We start from the raw sequence: 20688 nt of genomic DNA, 5'->3' as shown, positions 1-20688 counted from the left end.
TGATAAACCCACGGATATGCCTCAGATTCCTGTCATTTCACTTTCATCACCGTCACTTTTTGTATCCCAGTATTTACTGCCTCTCCTTATCTCTCCACCTCCCATCTCCTACCCTCCCTAGGCTCCAGGTAATCCAGCCCCGCAGTGACCCCTGCCAGCTTCCTTTGCTACTCCCTGCCAGGTGGGCTTAGACAGTGGAAGGAACAGGTTCAAATCAGAGTAGGGGAAAGGTCATTCCAGCCCCTCCCTGCCTCACTTCTATGACAGAGGTGGCCGCTTCCATCCAAAAGCAGTCTGTCACATGGTCTCTGAACACAGCTCTCCCCAGGCTCCACAATACTGGCACCCAACGGGACAGAGAGTGGCAGCAGCTTCCCGTGCTCCTGGGTGTCCAGGGTCCTTTCCCTTCCCATGCAGCATCCTTTGATGAACATCTCCGGCACCATCTCAGTCAGAACCTGCATCTTGCCGGGGCGCTAATGATAAACTCATCCCCCACATCACTCTCTTGGGAAGTATTATTTATTGATTTCCCTTCCTGTATCAGACAGTGTTAAGTGCTTCCCCTACAAGAAGCTGCCCAGCTTCAACAATAGCGCCATAAGGAATGTGCTGTTTTACAGATGAGAGGTCAGACTTTACAGTTTTGAATGTCTTTGCTCAGTAAACACAAGCTGTAAGTGGCAGAATTGGGACGAGAAGCCAGCTCCTTCGACCTTAAATCCTACTCTGAACATTACGAGCAGCTCTCAGTGGTGCCCATCAGAACGACCTGAGCTGTTCCTTCAAGATCCAGATCCTGAAACCCTACCCAAGGTGCCTTGCCAAGAAAAGAAACTCTAAGCATGTCTAGCTTTTAGGTTTTTGAATCAGGGTCCCACTATGCAGCCCAAGCTAGGTGGAAAAAAAAATTATGTCCTTCGGGAAATCCCACATCACCTGCCTCTGTAATTAAAGTACTAACTCCTCAGGCACCATAACGACAGGGGCCTAACTCTGAGGCTTTAACCTGAGCAGTGAAATTGACTCGGTGTCAGTCCAGGCTCGCAGGAGCAGTGTGGAGGAACTGGCCACCTACAGGACGGGCTGGCAGTGAAACAGCCCAGCGTGGGCAATTGTAATCAGTGCAGCTAAGCAAATTCTCCCTTCTGCTTCTCAGATCGCACGAAAGCTGTTAAGGATGTTAGTGAAAAGCTAGCGGGAGAAGAGGAAAGGGGAGCCTGTCAAAAGAAGCAGGCGTGGGGGCTTCATTAAGTACTTCCCATATAAACAGGAGGAAATGAGTTTGACTCTCCGCCTCCAGTGTTAAAAAGTTGGGCACAGATGTATGTGCCTATAATCCCAGAGCTTTGGTCTGGCAGCTTATGAGTCCCAGGCTCACTGAGAGACCCTGCTTCAAAAAGTGTAGAACGGACAGCAATCAAGAAAGACCCTCAAAGTTGACCCCTGGCTTACACACACACACACACACTTTTTAAAAAGAAGCAGGCAATAGAAGACACAGCAGTGGGAAACCAGTGTCTTAAGGCCCAAGAGCGTTCTGGATGAGGACTCTTATAGCTTCTCTTATTGTTTCTTCCCATTGCCTCATTAGTGACTTCTAGCAATTACTGAATATGTAATTAGACTCAGTCTGAATTAGACTCTGCAATTGCAGTGGTGCATCCCCAGGCCCTCATAGAAAGAGCGCTAAAACTACCAGGAACCAAACAGTCTTTCTTGCATTCTCTCGCTTCTCTTTAAGGCTGCGCTCACTGAAACTGGGGTGATCTTTCCAGAATGCGAACCTAGCTTCACTCACCTTATGACTGAGTGCCCCTTATGTTGACTTGGGTGCAGCATTCTCCACTAAGTATGCAGGTCTCTGCACAGCCTAGCCAACATTCTTCTCTACAGAGTCCATGCAAACAGACCTACGCCCTCCTCTGTTCTGGGGACCACACAGGCGATGTTACTGTGTCTCCTCCAATGAAGACCATTTGTCTTGTACCTAAATAATGTCTACCCATCCTCAAGTGTCATTTCCTAAAGGATGCTCCGCCTGAGACGTTGTGACCTCTTGGCACCCACCTTTCTTAGGACAGCTCCTTACAACTATCACACTTTGCACACTTTCTGATTGATGTTAGTCATTCTGGTAAACACACGGAGATGAGGATTGTGCCCTCAGAACTCTGCATAAGCCTGGCCCACTACAGACACTCAAATCACTCAAATGTAGACTAAGTGTATGAATGATTTAATGTCTACGTACGGTAACACTGGGGCAAAGGTTTTCAAGTGTCATTGTGTGGTTGTCATGGAATGAATACAATAGCCACAGCAAGCAGGTGATTGTTGCTTAGGAAGGCCGAGGCATAACAAGGGAAGCAGGAATAAGGGAGACTGCATGCACAGCACTCAGGACCACACAATCCACTCAGAGGAGAGTCCAGGCTTCCTGAAGCCCCAGCATCCACTCTAACGCCCAGCAACATGCCTAAAAGGTCAGTGGTGCTTGGGTATCCTTTACTGAGTTACAGTGAATTTATAGATGTATTTAGAACCTATTCATATCCATAGTTAGGAAGCCACAATACTGAAGAAAATTGCTGTCACCACCCAAGTCCAGATTGAAATTAAAATGGAGAAACAAAGAGAACAAACTTGAAGTTTTGTCAGTGAACCGAAAAGATGACATTAACGCAAAGATCTTTGATCGCCTCTTGAGAAATATTTGCAGGTTAAATTTGCTGCTGATTTCTACTGTACAGCACAGTCTTCTACAGTATCGATGATGGGGGAAAGCGTTCATGTTATTCAGATGTGCAAACTGGATCCAGCAAGTAAAAAATGTTCTTTTCCGTGGAGTCCCATTTACGATGCCAACTTTACTTCCCAAAGCAGCTTGGGAACACCTAACAAGGGCATGGCACTCTGCCAGACAAGAGGTGGGAGGTGTGGGGATAAACTACAGAGCTCTGGCTCGTCAGGGTCTTCACATACTAACGGAGGAGACAGAAAATCAATCAGAGTGATAAAAACTAACACGTGCCATGTGGCAAGTGCACATTTTGAAACGTGAAAAGATGGCACCTCTTCCATCCTGAAGAAGCATCATCAAGGTGCAGAGGTTTGGGGAATCGGGAGTAACTCACAAAGAAGAGCCTCGAGGTCCTAACACATCCTAGAGGCAGGCAGTTAGCTCCTGAATGAGAAAAGTAAAGCCTCCCCACACACAATTAATAACAACAACAATACTTCTACTAGTTAACGACAAACCCAGATTGAAAACCCCAAGCTTCCTTCTAAGGAGGTGCCAGCACAACTCTGCCCTTGGCCATATTCTATAGTTCTTTCGTGTTCCCCAGCCATTTGGGGGTGGAGGTGGGAAATCATGCAAATTTTTATTTACTGTTTATAAAGTAGTTCTCCTCTTCTTGCCTCCTGTGAAGCTACAGCCCATCCACTTCAGATTAGCCCAAATGCTTATCTGCTTTGTAATGCCCACCCTCTTCGCTTTCTAATGCTCAAAGTCTCAGTGTTCTCTGGCCCCAATCCTCGACTTCAGCCTGACCCTCCTCACTGTCTCCTGTCTCTAGTTTCCAACTATGTGCAGACTTCTTCCGTCCAGTCTTGATCCCCCTTACCTCAGGGCCTCAATACAGTGCTCTCTTCACCAGAAACCTTTCTCCTGCTCTTTTACTGATTTCGACTCCTCAGTCCATTACCCTGCCCGTAGACAAGGTTAGCCCTTCTCTTTTCTTTATATGTATATGTTGTTCTGCACTACGTTGCCTGTTTAAATCTGTACTGTGTACTAGACACGAAGCTATAAGAGACCATTCATTCCTGGGTTAGGCAGGCGGCCTAGATAGCTAGAGCAAGGGCACGTAAAGACTTAGCATTCTATAACTGTTCTATAAGCAAAAAATTATTTGTTCCTTTTACATCTAAGTGGAGTTTCAGGTTTGTGACAGCTTCGCTCCTCATAGTCACATAAAAACACGGAATGAGGGAAGCTCCACCATCAACAACGGCTTCCCAGTGCTAGGAAGTTCTGTGACCTTCCACAGAAGCTCGCAGTAAAGTCTTCTCCTTTGTCCCTTTCCCAGTTGAAGGAATTTGCATCACAGGGTATAAGTACCAGGAGTGCGTGGCTATATGGGCTACAGTCAGACATAGACATACCCTATTTTACTGTGTGGGAAGTACTTAAGTGGACACATGAATACCTGTCTTGGGATATTGGGGTCCTTTGGGGTACCAGCCCCTTAGACCCCTTCAGGTTCTGGATAAAACGCTATGCTGGTGAGGGAACTAACTGAAAAAGATCTGAGGGTGGAATGAACTCTCCACCACGTGCTTTTTGCATCCCTTTCTTTAGTGTTGTGCTCCGCTGCAAGGGTTTCCAGTTTATGGACACATAAAATCCGCAATTCTCCAGCTTAGAATTGCGTACAAGCCTGGAATTGTTCAGGGTCAGAGAAAAAGATAAAAGTTTACACAAAGTAGTAACTGTCAGCCTTTCTTTGTGGCTCAAAGCCTCCAAGAACTTCTTAAAGGGGGGGGGGATCATTAGGGAAATTCAGGAGATTACATGTGCTTTATTTTCTTAAATGTGACTAGGTAAATAAGCTAAAAGTTATAATCAGTAAAAAATCAGGAGCAAGGCAAGAATCATCTTTTCCTCAGTCTGCTGCTTTTGCCCCGGTAGGTGGAGGTCTTGTCGGGTAACTAGGCAACGTACGTAAACAAACAGGAGGCATGCGACCTTTGAACCTTTGGTTCGTGTTAGCACTTTCGCTAAATGTTAACTGGCTTAAAGGGAACCTTTTGACTTCTAAGGATTACACCGGATGCTATCTGTCTCTCAGGGTCAAATACTAGCTGTAAATTTCTTGCTTCAGTAGACTGAGATAAAAATAAGTACAAAGAGTTAAGGATTTGTTTTAAGGTTAACGCGAGATTAGCTTGGGCAGCACTTTCCTATCTGCTGGGAGAGCGAATCCAGGACACATTTGTTCTTTATCTCTCTGAAAGCCATGGCTCAACAACTTCAGACACGCCGAAATTCCAGTCCTTGGGCATCTGTGAATGTCTCAATTGAGGCCTCTTTGCCTGAACGCTAACACTGACCAACTGTCTACCAAAGGAGATTAGTACAGGGAGGCAGACTTCTAAGTTTACACAAGGAGCTGGGGGAGAGACTGTGATTACTTTCTTGCCAGAATCACGATGGCTGGCAAAGCGATCCAATATACCAATGCACAGCGGAAATTGTGTCCAGTAAACAATAACCACGCTGTCGTGCTGTAGGAAGAGTCCCCAAGCTGTAACGTGAGGGAAAGCTCTTTGCACGAGAAATCCGCCATGAGGAGAGCTAACACAGTCAGAAGACCATATACCTCACTGCCTTGCTAAGTAAAGTCTATCTCCATGAGACATGCATCTCTGATAGGTTGACCTCTGAAGTACTTGCTGATCTCTTATGGCATAATTCTGCAGTCCACAGCATTAGGGTTTCTACTACTATTAGAAACAACTCTTAAAAAGGAAAAACATTTCATTGGGGGGGACTTACAGTTCAGAGATTTAGTCCATTATCATTAAGGCAGACGTGGTGCTAGAGAAAAAGCTGAGCATCCCACATCTTGATCCCACAGGCAACCGGAAGTGAACTGAACTAGGCATAGCTTGATCATCAGAGACCTCAAAGCCTGCCCCCACCATGGTACAAATCCTCTAGCAAGGCCACACCTCCTAATAGTGCCACTCTCTATGAGTCCATGGGGCTAATTACATTTGAACCACCACAATGCCCCAATAGAAGGGGCAGAGGACATCTACTAAAAACGATCATTTTAAATCATGTGTCATTTTATGAAGAGATCAGTGTCCAAACTCTAAAACTCTAAAAACTCACTCTTCCCTTTATTTTATTTGCAGTGTTTCAATATCTAAACAACTGGCTTCAATAAAAGGTAAGGCATGGAATGGCTGAAGTGTGTGTGTGTACTGCTACATAACAGCAGGCCAAGAGTTACAATTAACAGGATCAAGAATGCCTGAGATGTGATAAACTTCTGGATAAACCATGAAATGTCCATGAAACTCTTTCTCTCTCTTTGTCATTTGAACTTAAACACTTTGAGTGTTTAGGGAGCAGCAATATAGGGTAAGAACATATGTGTATTTTGTACTAAGGTAGTAAAGGTAGTAAAGCATTAGGGGAATTGTTGGCCTGGGGAATAAGGAATAGGGTCTTACTAACTATCAGTACTGCCTACACTATCCATATGCTTGGGCAGATGTGTGTTCTACAAGCCTCCATCTTTTCACTTGCAAAAGCCACTTATATGAGGAGAAATTCTAGAACGAGGTGATTCTTAGCCCTCATAGTGTTGAGAGTGGTGTTTCTATGCTACTAACTTTTGGGGACATCACCAAACCCAGTGCTTAATGTTTAGTGTCCCGTGGTTTAGAGGAAAGCAGGAAACAAATGTGGAAAATGACTGAAGTTTTCAGTTCAGTTTAACACACAAATTGCGTGTTTTCTGAGTCCCACAACATACCACGACCTGAGAAAGATTGTAAAAGTAATTGCAATGTTATCACTGACCTCTGCAAACATACATCCCTGAACCTGCTCTATCCTGCATGATAGGTACGAGCCATAGAGAGCAGTGATTAACTTGAATAGAGATTTTAAAACTGAAAGAAACTGATAAATAGGAGTTATAAAATCTCTTATGAACTTAGTATTAACTACCTGTTGAAAATTTTAATATATTGAGTTGAGTAATATATATTATTAAAATCAATTTCACTCTTTTCTTTTCAGTCTTTTTAATTTGTCGCTGGGAAAGTTTTAAATTAAGACTGTGGCTTGCAGTGTATCTATCTCTTTGGGCAACAGTGATCTAAAAGGCAACTGAGATGGTACAGAGTTTCAAGTGTGACAATTATTAAGATTTTATGGTCAGGGAATAAGAGAAGTGAAACAGAGGGACCTGTTGCAGCTTCTGGGGGTAGAAAATAGTCCTGAAGGATATGTACAGCTGCCTGAAAAGCGATACTTGGAGGCAGTGGGCATTTGAGAAAAGAGCCAGTTTGGCTTTCTGACTTTGGGGAAGTTACTTAGTCTCCTCATGCCTCGGTTTCCTCATCTGTAATCTGGGCCTACCTCAAAGGATGGACACAAGCGCTAAGTGAGCTGCATCACATCCATTCCCCAGGGAGGAGCATCCACTGCTGTGACCTCCAAGATGGCAGCATTGCTCTGACGTCATTCACTGTTCCAGGCCCAGAACAGATGCTGGGTGTTCCATACTTGTGAGATACAGAGAGTAAGAATGAACGGCATGTGGTTCAAAATTCATTGCAATGGGATATGAAAGAGAAGGGGGTCACACGGAGAGTCTGGAAGAGCTATCCTCCGACATCCCCACCCCCAAATCCCAAAGACAAGAGAGCCAATGAAAGATGCAAACCTTTGCTTTTCTAACCCCACACACACCCTTTCAATATGCTTCACATATTAAATCACAAGACTGTAGGAAGCAGACAATGAAAAAGTTAGGCAGCAACCTGCTGGTTTATTAAGGAAGAAGAAAACTGTAAAGACAGGGCATGAAAAAGACTCAGAAAAATATCATCAGTGTCTTTAGGACAAACAACTCTTTGCTATCTCCTATTTTAAATATTCCTAGGTCTGTTTTTTGCCATGAATATATGCTAGCTTACCGTTGGGAGAAAGATGCAGGCGGGCTGTCTTTCAAGAGAGGTAGGATAAGAACGTGAAGTCAGATGGTCCAGATGGAGTGCCATTCAGAGAACAGCCAGACTTGAACTCCACCAGAGCTGGGAAACGCCTCGCTTGTACAACCTGCGTGGATAACCTTACACAACATATTCCAAAGAAGTTGATATTTCTGTCAGCTTTCAGACAAATCCTTAAGCCTTTCACACCTCATCTCTTTGTGATTTTTACGATTCTTAATATCTCCAAGTGAAGGTCTCCAATGTGTAAAACTAAGACACAAATATTACCTGCCCCTGTGGGTTTGAGGACACATTAAATAAGATGATATTTGAAAGGCACATGGAACATATGGAGTAACAAAGGAAGGTGCCTGATGTTATTAACAGACTCACTCAGAGCCTGAGAATTACCCCTTCCTCATCAGGCTGGCATGTCCAGTATATATACCACTACCTTCTGTCCTCCAAGAACAGCCTCAGACCCAGCAAAGCTCTTTCTACACCATAACCAGCTAGTCTTGATTACTGATGAATAAATCTATCAGTCCAAATTATTCATGCATTTTTTTCTAAAGAATTAATGTGTTTTATCTAGGCAACTACCTCTTTAAAACAAGACTGTGTTTACATAGAATTCATTCTTGAGCCTATTAAATGTGAGGTTAATGTTATTAAAAATGGAGCAAGGCGAAAGAAAGTACCACTGCATGTATGCACATGGGTTGTATGATCTTTTGCTTGTATTCTGACAAAGAAAGCTTGCCTGGAGATCAAAGGGTAGAGGTAGCCACTAGAGAGCCATAGAGGCCAGGCAGTGGTGGCACACACTTTTAATCCCAGTATTGGAAAAGAGGAAGCAGAAAGATCAGGAGTTCAAGGCCACAAGACTGAACCAGTCTAAAAGAGAAACAGAGGTTGGTGGTGATGGCTCACACTTTTAATCCCAGTACATGGGAGGCTTGTGTCTTTAATCCCAGCATCAGGTATATGGAGACAGGAATATAAGGTAGGTAGAGATAGAATCACCCCCATTCAGTCTGAGGATTTGTAGAGATGGGAGGACCCATTTGGTTTGAGATTTCATGGTGGCTGGCTGCTCAGCTTTTCTAATATTTCAACTTTCATCCTTGATATCTGCCTTTGGGTTCTTATTGTTAAGATTAATTCATATTGTGCTTCACACATGGGCATGCACAAACATATGGGCAGACAGATCAGGAGTTATAAGAATATGCTCATCCCCCAGTATTGAGCAGTACATGTTAGACACTTGAGGAGATAGAAACATGGGCTTCTGGGAGCGGCAGGGGTTGGGGGAAGAGATGGTTAGGGAAGGGGTAAAAAAGAGCAAAGAATAGAGGGGGCCTTCCAAGACTGTTGTCCTAGGAAAGTTGGCATGTTGGATCTAGATAAGCAGACACTACAAGCAGAAAGCACAACTCAAAAGAGCACAAAACTGATAACCTATAGCCAAATGGGAGTCCAAGGAGGAAAAAAATTAAAATAAGTTTTACGGCCATTCACTCAAAAAAAAATTTTTTTTTGCAAGCCCACTGCTTTGTGTTTGGTGCCCTCGAAAGTGTTACAGATTCAATGGGAAGCAAAACACACACACACAGTTCCCTGAGTACCTCGGTAGCTCCTGTGTTTGGCGTTTCCAATCCCAGCTCCCCTGTTAATTAGTAGCCTGCCATGAACAAGGTCCTAACTGTTCTTCACCCATGAAATGATAGAGTCAGGGAGAAGCCTAGCATTTGTGGATTTGGAAAGTCAACATAGACTGGCAAGGGTTGTCAAAAAGTAAAGACAGCGGTTTGCCTCCCACAGGTCTTTAGTGCAATCTGTATTAAAATTCCAGCAAGGTTTCTGAAGACAGGTGAGATTATTCTAAGCCTTATTCGGAAAGAAAAGGCCCCAGAATAAGCAAACAAGGGCCTAGAATAACCAAAGCAGTGTTGACAAAGGGTGAAACAACGAGAGCCACTCTCCATTGGAGAGACGCTGTGGTTACAGAGACTGCACAGTTTCTCCACGTCTCCTAGTCCCCACTGCCGATTTGTAGGATTATTTCCTGTGCTGCTGTGCTTAATTCCCGAAAGTTCTCAGCTGAGAAGAGAGGTCTACACCTTTAATCCCTACACCATGGAGGCAAAAGCAGGTGGATCTCTGAGTTCAAAGCCGGTCTGGTTTACAGAATGACCTCCAGAACAGCCAGGGCTGCACAGAGACCGTGTCTTTATAAAAATAGCCCTTTTGTATGCCTGAATCTTGAAGTCTTCTGCCTGTTTTTCTCTAAGTTTTGGTATTACATTAAGGTCTTTGACATCTCTGTTTTTTTTCTCTGCCGTGTGGGTTTTTCCCTTCTTTTCTTTTTATTTGAATGGGCCTTTTTCCCCCCTGCATGTGTTATGTATCATGTGTATGTCTGATGCCCGTGGAGACCAGAAAAGGGTGTTAGATGCCCTGGACCTGAATTTATAGGCAGTTGTGAGCATCCTTAGTCATGGGGATACAAGTAAGAGGCAGACTGAGATATTACTAACACCCAGAAGTGGGTACCATGAAAACAACGACAAAGCCATACACTGATAGAAAAAAAGCTAGACTTTATATGCATTATTAAATATATAAAAGCCAAATACATAGGTATAGACATATGTATTCTCATGATTATTATTTATTTGTCTACTAAATCATAAGATGCCTATGAGTAGAGATCACATCTACTCTTGACACCTCAGTGTGCTGACCCTTCCTCTAACTGAGCATTCTTTGAATCCCTGATGGTTGCATATTGTCTGAGCTGAACACTGTGAGATTTCCTTCCTCTTTGTCTTACTCAACCACTCAACAGCATTGGCCAGCCCTGCTATGCAGCAGACATTGCTGCTGGTATCATGAACGTAAGGCTTTTGTCTTCACGAAGAGCATTGTCTCATTAGAGAGAAAGGTAAACATGCCATAGCTGTAGGGGGGATTGTTTTATCCTTGTAGATTTATTGGTGACTAAGGGAACTTAGCACATAGAGTTGTTCAAATGATTCCCATTGCCTCTCTCTGTGTGCATCGGGCACTGCCCCTGGGAAGGAATTAGCACTGCCCTCTCCACCACTGATCTTAAATCAAAAAAACTAACCGGAACATCACAGTGTTTGAGAAACAGACATGATGTAGCTATATGTTGTATGAGGAGCACGGGTCCTTTTGCACGGGTCCTTTTGTTTCATCCCAGCTGCCCAGCTAGCTTATGCCCGAAATAATCACACAGAAATTGTATTAATTAAATTGCTGCCTGGCCCATTAGCTATATCCTCTTATTGGCTAACTCTCACATCTTGATTAACCCATTTCTATTAAATCTGTGTATCACCATGTGACTATGGCTTACTGGCAAGATTCTAACCTACGTCCGTCTCAGGCCGGAGATTCATGGCATCTTGCCACACTGCCTTCTTCCTTCCAGAATTCTGTTCTGTCTTCCCGCTTATCTAAGTTCTGCCCTATCAACTAGACAAAGGCAGTTTCTTTAATAACCAATGAAAGCACCACAAATACAGAAGGACCTCCTACACCAGCTCTTATTACCTTAGAGGTTACCCAGGCATCATTCCCCTTTATTATATTCACATAAAATGATGCCATATCTAACACAAGATAGAAACTGCACAAGAGTAAAACTTGAACTTTTTACATGAGGTATCTCTAATATCAAAAGCTAAACTCAACACACAGCAGGTGCTTGGTAACTATTTGTTGGATAACTGAAATTACATCTCAGAAAACCAAGGCTTAGTGATGTAAGGGGCTTTCCTAGGGAAGTCACATGCAAGCAGGTGTCAAATCTTAGCCTAACTTTAACTCAAAAGCTACGAAGGGAAATTTCATTCTTTATTGTTTAGAGATACAGGATCAGATAGCCCCAAATCCAACTCTAAGAAAGGGCAATGCGCCCAAGCACTGGCCACACTGACATACACATTGCATGCTTCTTCCGCATGCTCCCTCAGAAGACACAGCCCTGTGTCTGCACAAAGCGTCATATTCCTCTTCTGAGCCTCCACTCTTCATTTCTTCTTGCACAGCTTTGAAGAAAGGCTCAGACCTAGAGAAGGCCATGGCTACCATCGCTCTGATTTTCAGGAACTCTTCTGACCCCGACGGCAAGGTTGGGAGAGCCACTGCCAAAAATCTGCTGCAAACCCAATTTAGGAATTTCACAGAGGTGAGAGAATTAGCCGGCATGAATAAGCAAAACTCACACCAAACAGCAAAGAAATCCAGCCCCAGGATGCCGTCATAATATTTCAATCAATAAACATTTACTGAGGGGGCTGGAGAGATGTCTCAGAGGTTAAGAGCATTGCCTGCTCTTCCAAAGGTCCTGAGTTCAATTCCCAGCAACCACATGGTGGCTCACAACCATCTGTAATGGGGTCTGGTGCCCTCTTCTGGTAACACAGACAGAATATTGTATACATAATGAATAAATAAATACTAAAAAAAATAAAAAAAATAAACATTTACTGAGCTTCTCCTGTATGTAAGCTGTCCACTGGATTTGATGAACAAGCTAACATGAAGGCATTGTGGCCCACGGCTGCAGTTTCAGCTGAGTACAGGGTATGGTGAAACACTGGGACCATGTTGGGGTGAGAAACCAAAGAAGGGATTCTGAGCATTAGAAAATGAGTGATACCAATATGAGCAATAGTTAGCTATTATTTTCATTTTTTTCTGATGGCTTCTACAGTTGGCTAACCTGATGTCATGTGTATATGCTTATACTATGAGCAATACTGACCTATGGCAATGTTATAAGAAACAAAGAAGGCTACATCCAAGCCTAAACCACCAATATTCACTCACAGGTAGGACAAAAAATGTATAAAAGTTGTCTATAAGTTTCTAGTATGCTCTGAGATATTAAAAGGATAATAACTATTGTATATATCTTGGTTTTAGCATACAAAATCATATAAGATACTATCAAAGTGTCTCTCAGGAGTGTGACTGATGGAGGTGGGTCATCTTTCTATCTGTTGTTTCATTGGTTAAGTAATAAAGAAACTGCCTTGGCCCCTTTAATAGGACAGAAAATTAGGTAGGCGGAGTAAACAGACAGAATGCTGGGAGAAAGAAGCCGAGTCAGGAGTCGCCATGATTCTCCCACTCCAGACAGACGCAGGTTAAGATTCTCCCTGGTAAGCCAGCTCGTGGTACTACACAGAATATTAGAAATGGGTTAGATCAATATGAAAGAGCTAGCCAATAAGAGGCTGGAACTAATGGGCCAGGCAGTGATCAAAAGAATACAGTTTCCGTGTAATTATTTGGGGGCATAAGCTAGCCATGTGGGCGGCCGGGTGCTGGGGACGCAGCCCTGCCACTCATATTACAACAGAGTGGCACCCAACGTGCTAATGAACTCCACTTGAAACCTGAGAGGGCTTAAAAAGGACACAGAGAGAATTTAAGACAGCTTTTTGCTGTTTGTGGGTTGCGTGCGGCAAAGAAATTGTCCTGACTCAGCAACAGGAAAAAACTGGCTGTTTTAAAATGCTGGCTTTCTGGGCTGTGCCGCCATTACGATCTCTGTCTGGCTCCTGCAGGAGACAGAGCTTTTGAATGGAGCATTTGGAGTAAAGTGCTACGGCTTGCTTGATGGCAATGTGGACTGTTGTGTGCCTGGAACTGTGTGTGGCTCAGGGGCACCAAATGGCTCTGAGGCAGGAGCCGCTCAACTCCGCCATGCTCAAGCAGTCTGGTCTCAAGCAGGAACTACCGTAATTACCATAATAACAGCGCAGTTAAGGTTTAGACTGGGCAGGACACAGGCAGTACCATATTATCTGTATATGGTGCAACTTAAGTTTTTAAGAAGTGCTTAACATTTTAAGAAATGCTCCTGAATAGTAAAAAAATTACAGATTCACAATAAAACAGATTCAGACATAAAAGACCACAGTGTTGGATGAATGTACGTAGGCTTGAGAGAGAGAAGAAAAATATATAGAGAAAAAAGTTAATGGTTTAAAAAAAAAAGGATAAAGTCTTTAAAGAGACAGAGTACAGATAGTTATAGATTAAAAGAAATAAAGAAAAATAAGCCACGTAAAAATGGAAAATTCACAAAGAGTCTGGATTTTTTGTATTATTGTGTTTTCTTTAAAATTTTTGACTGTAAAGGAGCTAACTGCAGAGAGATATTTCATTATATGGGCTGCCAAGCTAAACCAAAATGGATACAAGGGTATTATGATTTTAGAATATGGGTCTAAGGATATGATGCTTTGGAGAGGGTCTTCTTTTGTTTTCACAGAGGATGAGACTCTGTGGATTGTGTCTATCCCGATATGGTATGATAGACCACGCCCTCCTGAAAGGTTGCTGTGAACACCTTCAGAAAATTACTTCACTCAACTGCCGACTGAGATGACCCTGACACACAGGTTACACCATGAAAGATCTGAATACAGCGCCCCCATTCAGCAGGAAGCAGTTTGGAGAGAAAAACTGCGCCCATGTTCCCAAATATGGTTTATAAATGTTCTTTTACATTTAAAGGGGGATATGATATAGATATAAATAATTTGCATTGGTATAGATTTTAAGGTCAATTTTGTTATGTGTATATGTATCTCTGATCTTGATTAAGGTATTGTGATTGTGTAGTTCATTTAAAAATGTAACGTATAATTAAGAAATATAGGTTGTTAGTGGATAATCATCAATAATAGTCAAGCTTGTAGTCATGTTAGTTAGATTTTCAAGGTGTGCATAGATATATTTTAGATAGGCATTCTTCATATCTTTCAAAGACTACAGAACATGGCATTTAATGTTTTAATCACTTAGGGCTTTTCATGACAATGAGACACGTCTGCTTTTGGCAGCACCAGTTACTTCAAGAGGAAGATGGGCATCAAAGAGGCTCCTTATGGAGTTTGATAGCCATTTGGGCATGAAACTGCTCATGCCTGGACTGATGCATAAACTGGACACAGAGAACCCACAGAGAAAGGACTGCTGAACTTGCCTAAAGGTGAGATGGTCTTTCGGGGTTCCTGACTCATGAAAGAGTCTGCGAGACATTCTGCAGGACACAGCAGATAGTGACTGAACTGTCTTTGGAATTTCCTGCTTCATGAAAATGTGTCTGCTGGATACTATGGGCCTGTAGGCCGAAGATGGATGCCCCAACGGTACAAAAGAACTTTGGGTGACTGTCCAGGCAGCAAGATGTCTCTGTCATTTCTAGAGATTTCTTATTTCTTGTTTACTTAGGTAATATTATATCCTTCTGGAGTCTTTGATGGAGTTGAAGAATAAATAGATAGTTATAGTTTTCCTTAGTTATGATAAAAGATAAAGTAGATATAAATATTGTAACTGTAATTCTTGCTTGATAACTGTTTTGTTATATGTAATTTTACTATGTTAAAGTTAAAGTCTTTCTTTTTTGTTTAAACAGAAAAAGGGGAAATGATGGAGGTGGGTCATCTTTCTATCTGTTGTTTCATTGGTTAAGTAATAAAGAAACTGCCTTGGCCCCTTTAATAGGACAGAAAATTAGGTAGGCGGAGTAAACAGACAGAATGCTGGGAGAAAGAAGCCGAGTCAGGAGTCGCCATGATTCTCCCACTCCAGACAGACGCAGGTTAAGATTCTCCCTGGTAAGCCAGCTCGTGGTACTACACAGAATATTAGAAATGGGTTAGATCAATATGAAAGAGCTAGCCAATAATAGGCCGTAACTAATGGGCCAGGCAGTGTTTAAAAGAATACAGTTTCCGTGTAATTATTTCGGGGCATAAGCTAGCCATGTGGGCGGCCGGGTGCCGGAGACTCAACCCCACCGCTCTTATTACAACATGTGACTGTATGCAAGTGTGCATGCATGGTACAACATGCAAAAGGAACAAAGACTGGAGAGATCTTTAGAGGTAGCTCGCTAAGCAAAACACTTTTTGCACAAGTGTGAGGACCTGAGTTCGAATCCCTGGAATGCAAATAAAGCCAGGAACAACAGCACACATATGTAACCCCAGCACTCCTAGAATGAGATGGGAGGTGGAGACAGGAGAGTCCCAGGAAGCCCTCTGGCCAGTTAGCCTGGAGTACAAGAGACCCTGATTCAGACAAGGTGGAATATACAAAGGATGAACACCTGCAGTTGCCCTCTGACGTCTAAATGCACACTGTCTTCTCAGCCTTCCTAACGGCACGGCCCTTCAATACAGTTACTCATCTGGTGGTGACCCCCAACCATAAAGTTATTTTCATTGCTTCTTCATAACTGTAATTTTGCTACTATTATTAATTGTAACGTAAATTGCTGTGTTTTCCAATGGTCTTAGATGACCCCCATGAAAAGGTCATTTGATCTCAAAAGAGGTTGTGACCCACAGGTTGAGAGCTGCCACTCTAAACCCTCTGTGGATCTCTCTGGTAAACTGTGAGGCACCCTTTTTACTAAGTCTAGGTCCTAAAGAGAAAGCTACCTTTCTCATAAGCTAAGCACAATGCCCAGTAACCACTTTTCGCCAGTAAGAGACAACAGAACCAGCACGGAGGAGTACTCCAAGAAGATACTAAAAGATGATTGGTTAAACCCTTGAGGGACCAGTGCCTCGCCAGCTCTCTGGTCCTCACCATACAGAACGGAAGGAGAGGACAGGCCTGCATGCTTCAGTGACCTTTCAGAAAACTGGCAAGTTCCACAAGGAAAGTCCTTTCACTGAACTCCGGCTCTTTCTAAGCAGTGCTCTGCTTTCCTTCAGCAGGTGGGTCAAGAGCTCCTTCGGCTCGAGCTGAAGATGTGACCTGTAGGGTCAGCCAGCCTAGAGAAACAAGGGTGACTTAGACTGTAAAAGAAATACGTCACCATTCCAAAACTGTCTCAAGCATTCCTGGGATTTTTGCAGCTGTTGCATGGAGAAGCATTTTGGTTAAACTGAAGTCACACACAGCTTTGTATCGGAGCGACTCAAATGACTTCTGTGCGCTTAATGTCAGATTTCCCAGATGTTGCTAGAAACGTTTGAAACTGAAAATGCTCTCCACTTAAATGCTGTTCAGATATTTTGCTACAATCCGTGCATGACAGCTATAAGCTTGGATATGATTGACACTCAGACTAAACGTTGAATAATCGCATGAAGCAATGTGCTTTCTTCTAGCACATTCTATCCTGTATTTCTGAATAAGCTCACAGTCCAGGGAACAAATAAAAGGTACCTCCTGTAGTTAAGAGATTATATTTTTAAGATCTGAAAACAGGAAGTTCTGTGTCTAAGGAAAGGCCAAACAACTTACTGGTTAAAAGGGTGGCTCTGGAATCAGGCAGGTAAGGTCACAAATCTTGGCTTCACAGCAAAAGCTGCTTGCTCTGAGGCAAGTTACTTCCTTCTATGAGTGTCCGCCCATAGCTGGTGTGTAGTAGAACATATACATTAAGATCACTGTGTGGATTGTCAGAGACAAGTCATAAAGGATTTTGCACAGTAATTATGAGGTGGCACTGGCCATGCTCATATTAGTAACATTCTTAGTTTTCATTACCATCTCTAAATATAAAGTTTATACACAGAATAAAAATTCACTTATTCTCTATTCTCAGAGAGAAGAAACCAAGCCAAAGTATCAAGACATTCTTTCTGAGCTTGATGAACACACCGAAAACAAACTGGATTTTGAGGACTTCGTGATCCTGCTCCTGAGCCTTGCCATCGTGTCTGATCTGCTGCAAAATATACTGAGTGCAGAAGTCATGAAATAAATTAACTAATTATGTGAATGGGCAAAATGATCGTGAAAGCAAGTGTCACAGGATGGAAGATGTTCCTGTCTAATTCGGAACGAGTATGGGAGGGTTCACATTGGTTACATTCGTTCAGCGTAGCTCCAAATATTTCAACACTCTTCAGAAATGTTCAAACAATATGATTTGTGACATGAAAAATTGGATACCACTTTTGATGAGGGAGTAGTGACTTAGAGAATTTTTCTGAGGAATGTGGAATCACATTATAAATGTGATTTTCAATTACATATTCATTGATCATGTGATGATATTTGTGAGCATCTACTTGATAAAACTGTTTAAAATACAATAACTAATGGCCAGACAACCTCTTCCCTTTCTCATGTTTGAATAATTGCAGAAGAAGAAATAGCCATGCAACAATAACTTTTGTGTCTGTGCATGCAGGTGTGTGTGTGTGTGTGTGTGTTTGTGTGCAGGCAACTGTACATGTACATATGGAAACAAGAGGCCAATCACCGGTGTTGTTCCCCAAGTGATGTTTCCCTTAACCTTTTGAGCTTTCATTGGCCTGGGGCTTTGTGGGAGGCTATACTAGCTAATCTGATTCCCCAGGGAGTCACCTGTCACTGCTTCCCCAGTGCTGAAATATCCCCCCTGCTCAGCTTTTGTAGGTAGGTTTTAGGGATCAAACGTAGACCCTCATGCTTACATAGAAACTGCTTCACCAACTAAGCCATCTTCCTAGCTCTGAACAACTGTTTGATCAGTTTAAGACACATTATAGCTATAAGTAAGATAAGGGTTACAGAATGCTAACAGATCTATGTTCAAAGATCAAATCCTTCTTGTCCTATAAAAGAAAAAAAAACCATGGTGAGTGTTGCCAGGGTCTGAGTCGGAAGTGAGATTGTCTACAAACAGGCACATGGGAGATCTTAAGTGGAAGACAATGATCCCTATCTCGTTCATGGTGGTAGTTATATGAATGAATGCATGCATTTGTCAAACTCTTTTCTTGGGGAGGGGGTTTCGAGACAGGGTTTCTCTGTAGCTTTGGTGCCTGTCCTGGAACTAGCTCTTGTAGCCCAGGCTGCCCTCGAACTCACAGAGATCAGCCTGCCTCTGCCTCCCAAGTGCTGGGATTAAAGGCGTGCGCCACCACCGCCCAGCTACATTTGTCAAACTCTTAAAATGTCACACTAAAATGGATAAACTATATTGTATGCGATTATGAATTATGCCTAAATAAACATGGCATTCAGAAACCTACCAGGTATGGTAGTGCACATTTATAATCCCAGCGCTTGAGCACAGAAAGATCAAGAATTCAAGGCAAGTCTTGACTGTAACACATAAGACTATAAGCCGGGCAGTGGTGGTGCATGTCTTTAATCCCAGCATTCAGGACCCAAGGCAGAGGCAGGTGGATCTCTGTGAGTTCAAGGCCAGCCTGGTCTACAGAGTGAGTGCCAGGACAGGCTCCATAGCTATACAGAGAAACCCTGTCTCAAAATACAAAACAACCTGTCACTATAAAACAACCAACCAAATAAACAAAGGCGACTACACATACATACATACACACACACTTCAGCAGCTGTGTAATTTGACTGTTTTTTATCAACATGTTATAACACACTTTAACATTATGTTCTAAAGTTGTCATACTCCAAAGAGACACACATTATCTATGACTGCCTCTTATATTATTGCCTTGAAATTACACACACACATATAAACATATGTACACACCACACACATACATGTCATACCTGAATCTCTAAGATGGATTCTCCAAAAAGCTTTGATTCATGCGTAAGGAGTGCTGGCCTCCAAGGCATCAGTTCAGTAGGCAGTAGCAGGTATCCAAGCTCCCTCAGAAAGGTCACTGGGCATCAGGCAAAACACAAGCCTTCCTTGACCATGTGCCTGCACACGTGCCTTTATCTTCAGTCTTTAGAGAGGACTAATCATTCATTTCTCAGTCACTTGATGGCTTAGGATTAGCCAAGTGATCCATCCAGGGGCAGAATCCCAGTGCAGGGAAGGAGTTCTCATGTTGTAATCACAGCTACATTCCACCGTGCCTGATACCTGACATAATTTACCACACTGTGCTCCCAACAGACTCTTACAGAAAAGCAAAGGGGACAAGTCACAGTATTTGCCTCCCAGATGTGAGCAGCTAGCAAGTCCCTTAAGTGAGATGTTGCAGTTTTACGCTGGGCGTAAGCTTAAACATTCTGCAAATGCCTGGTAGGAGGGTGTCTCTCTGCTGCCTTACAGGCAAGTATGTCTAGACTTTTTCCAGTGTCTAAGTTAAGGTTTTCATTGCTGTGAAGAGGCACCATTATAGTAGGAGGCCACCTGTTTGTTTCCTGGCTGCTCAGCCCCAAAATAATTGCACAGAAACCATGTTATTTAAATCACTGCTTGGTTCACTAGCTCTAGCTTCTTATTTGCCAACTCTTACATCTTAATTTAACCCGTCTGCCCTAATCTGTGCATCACTACGAGATTGTGCCCTACCAGCAAAGTTTCAGCACATCTTTCTCTGGAGGCACCATGGCTTTTCCTCAACTCTTCCTTCTCTCTTCCAGCATTCAGTTTAGTTTTCCCCGCCTACCTCTATTCCCTGTGCAGACCCAAGACAGTTTTCTTTATTAACTCAATGGTATTCACAGCATACAGAGGGGAATCTCACATCATACCATGATGACAGCAACTCTTATTTTAAAAAAAGCACTTAATTGAGGTGGCTCACTTACAGTTTCAAAGGTTCAGTCCATTATCATCATGATGGAGATCTTGGTGGCATACAGGCAGACACAGTGCTGGAGCTCAGAGTGTTACAACTTGCAGACATCAGGAACCCAACTGACTCACTGGGCAGTATTCTGAACACAGAAAACCTCAAAGCCCACCCCCACAGTAGCACACATCCCCCAAAAAGCCACACCTCCTAATAGTGCCACTTCCAAAGATTATGGGGACCAATAATGTTCAAACTACCACAGCCAGCATCATCTAAAACAAAATGATATGCTCCAATTCCAGGTAGAAGGTTTGTCAACTTGGACATCTCCCATTTCTCTAGGGCTCTGGGTTAACAACTAGGAAAAGTCCCAAGAAAGCCGCTCTACCAACCTGGGTCCTGAGAGGAGCTGAGTGAGAAAAGA

General features: G+C 43.0%; 1 protein-coding gene across 1 annotated transcript; it reads left to right on the top strand.

Annotated features, from left to right (window-relative positions):
- The first annotated feature begins 2389 nt into the window (after positions 1 to 2389).
- Sntn (sentan, cilia apical structure protein) lies at positions 2390 to 17861 on the top strand. The gene is given in 5 exon segments (XM_057770617.1): positions 2390 to 2417; positions 2420 to 2486; positions 5929 to 5963; positions 11826 to 11965; positions 17363 to 17861. Coding segments are annotated over 5 exon segments (429 nt in total). The 3' UTR covers positions 17522 to 17861.
- The last annotated feature ends 2827 nt before the right edge of the window (positions 17862 to 20688 follow it).

Source organism: Chionomys nivalis, chromosome 5 (assembly GCF_950005125.1).
Source record: "Chionomys nivalis chromosome 5, mChiNiv1.1, whole genome shotgun sequence".
In the NCBI taxonomy this organism is placed as follows: domain Eukaryota; kingdom Metazoa; phylum Chordata; class Mammalia; order Rodentia; family Cricetidae; genus Chionomys; species Chionomys nivalis.
This window is presented reverse-complemented; position numbering and strand designations above follow the sequence as displayed.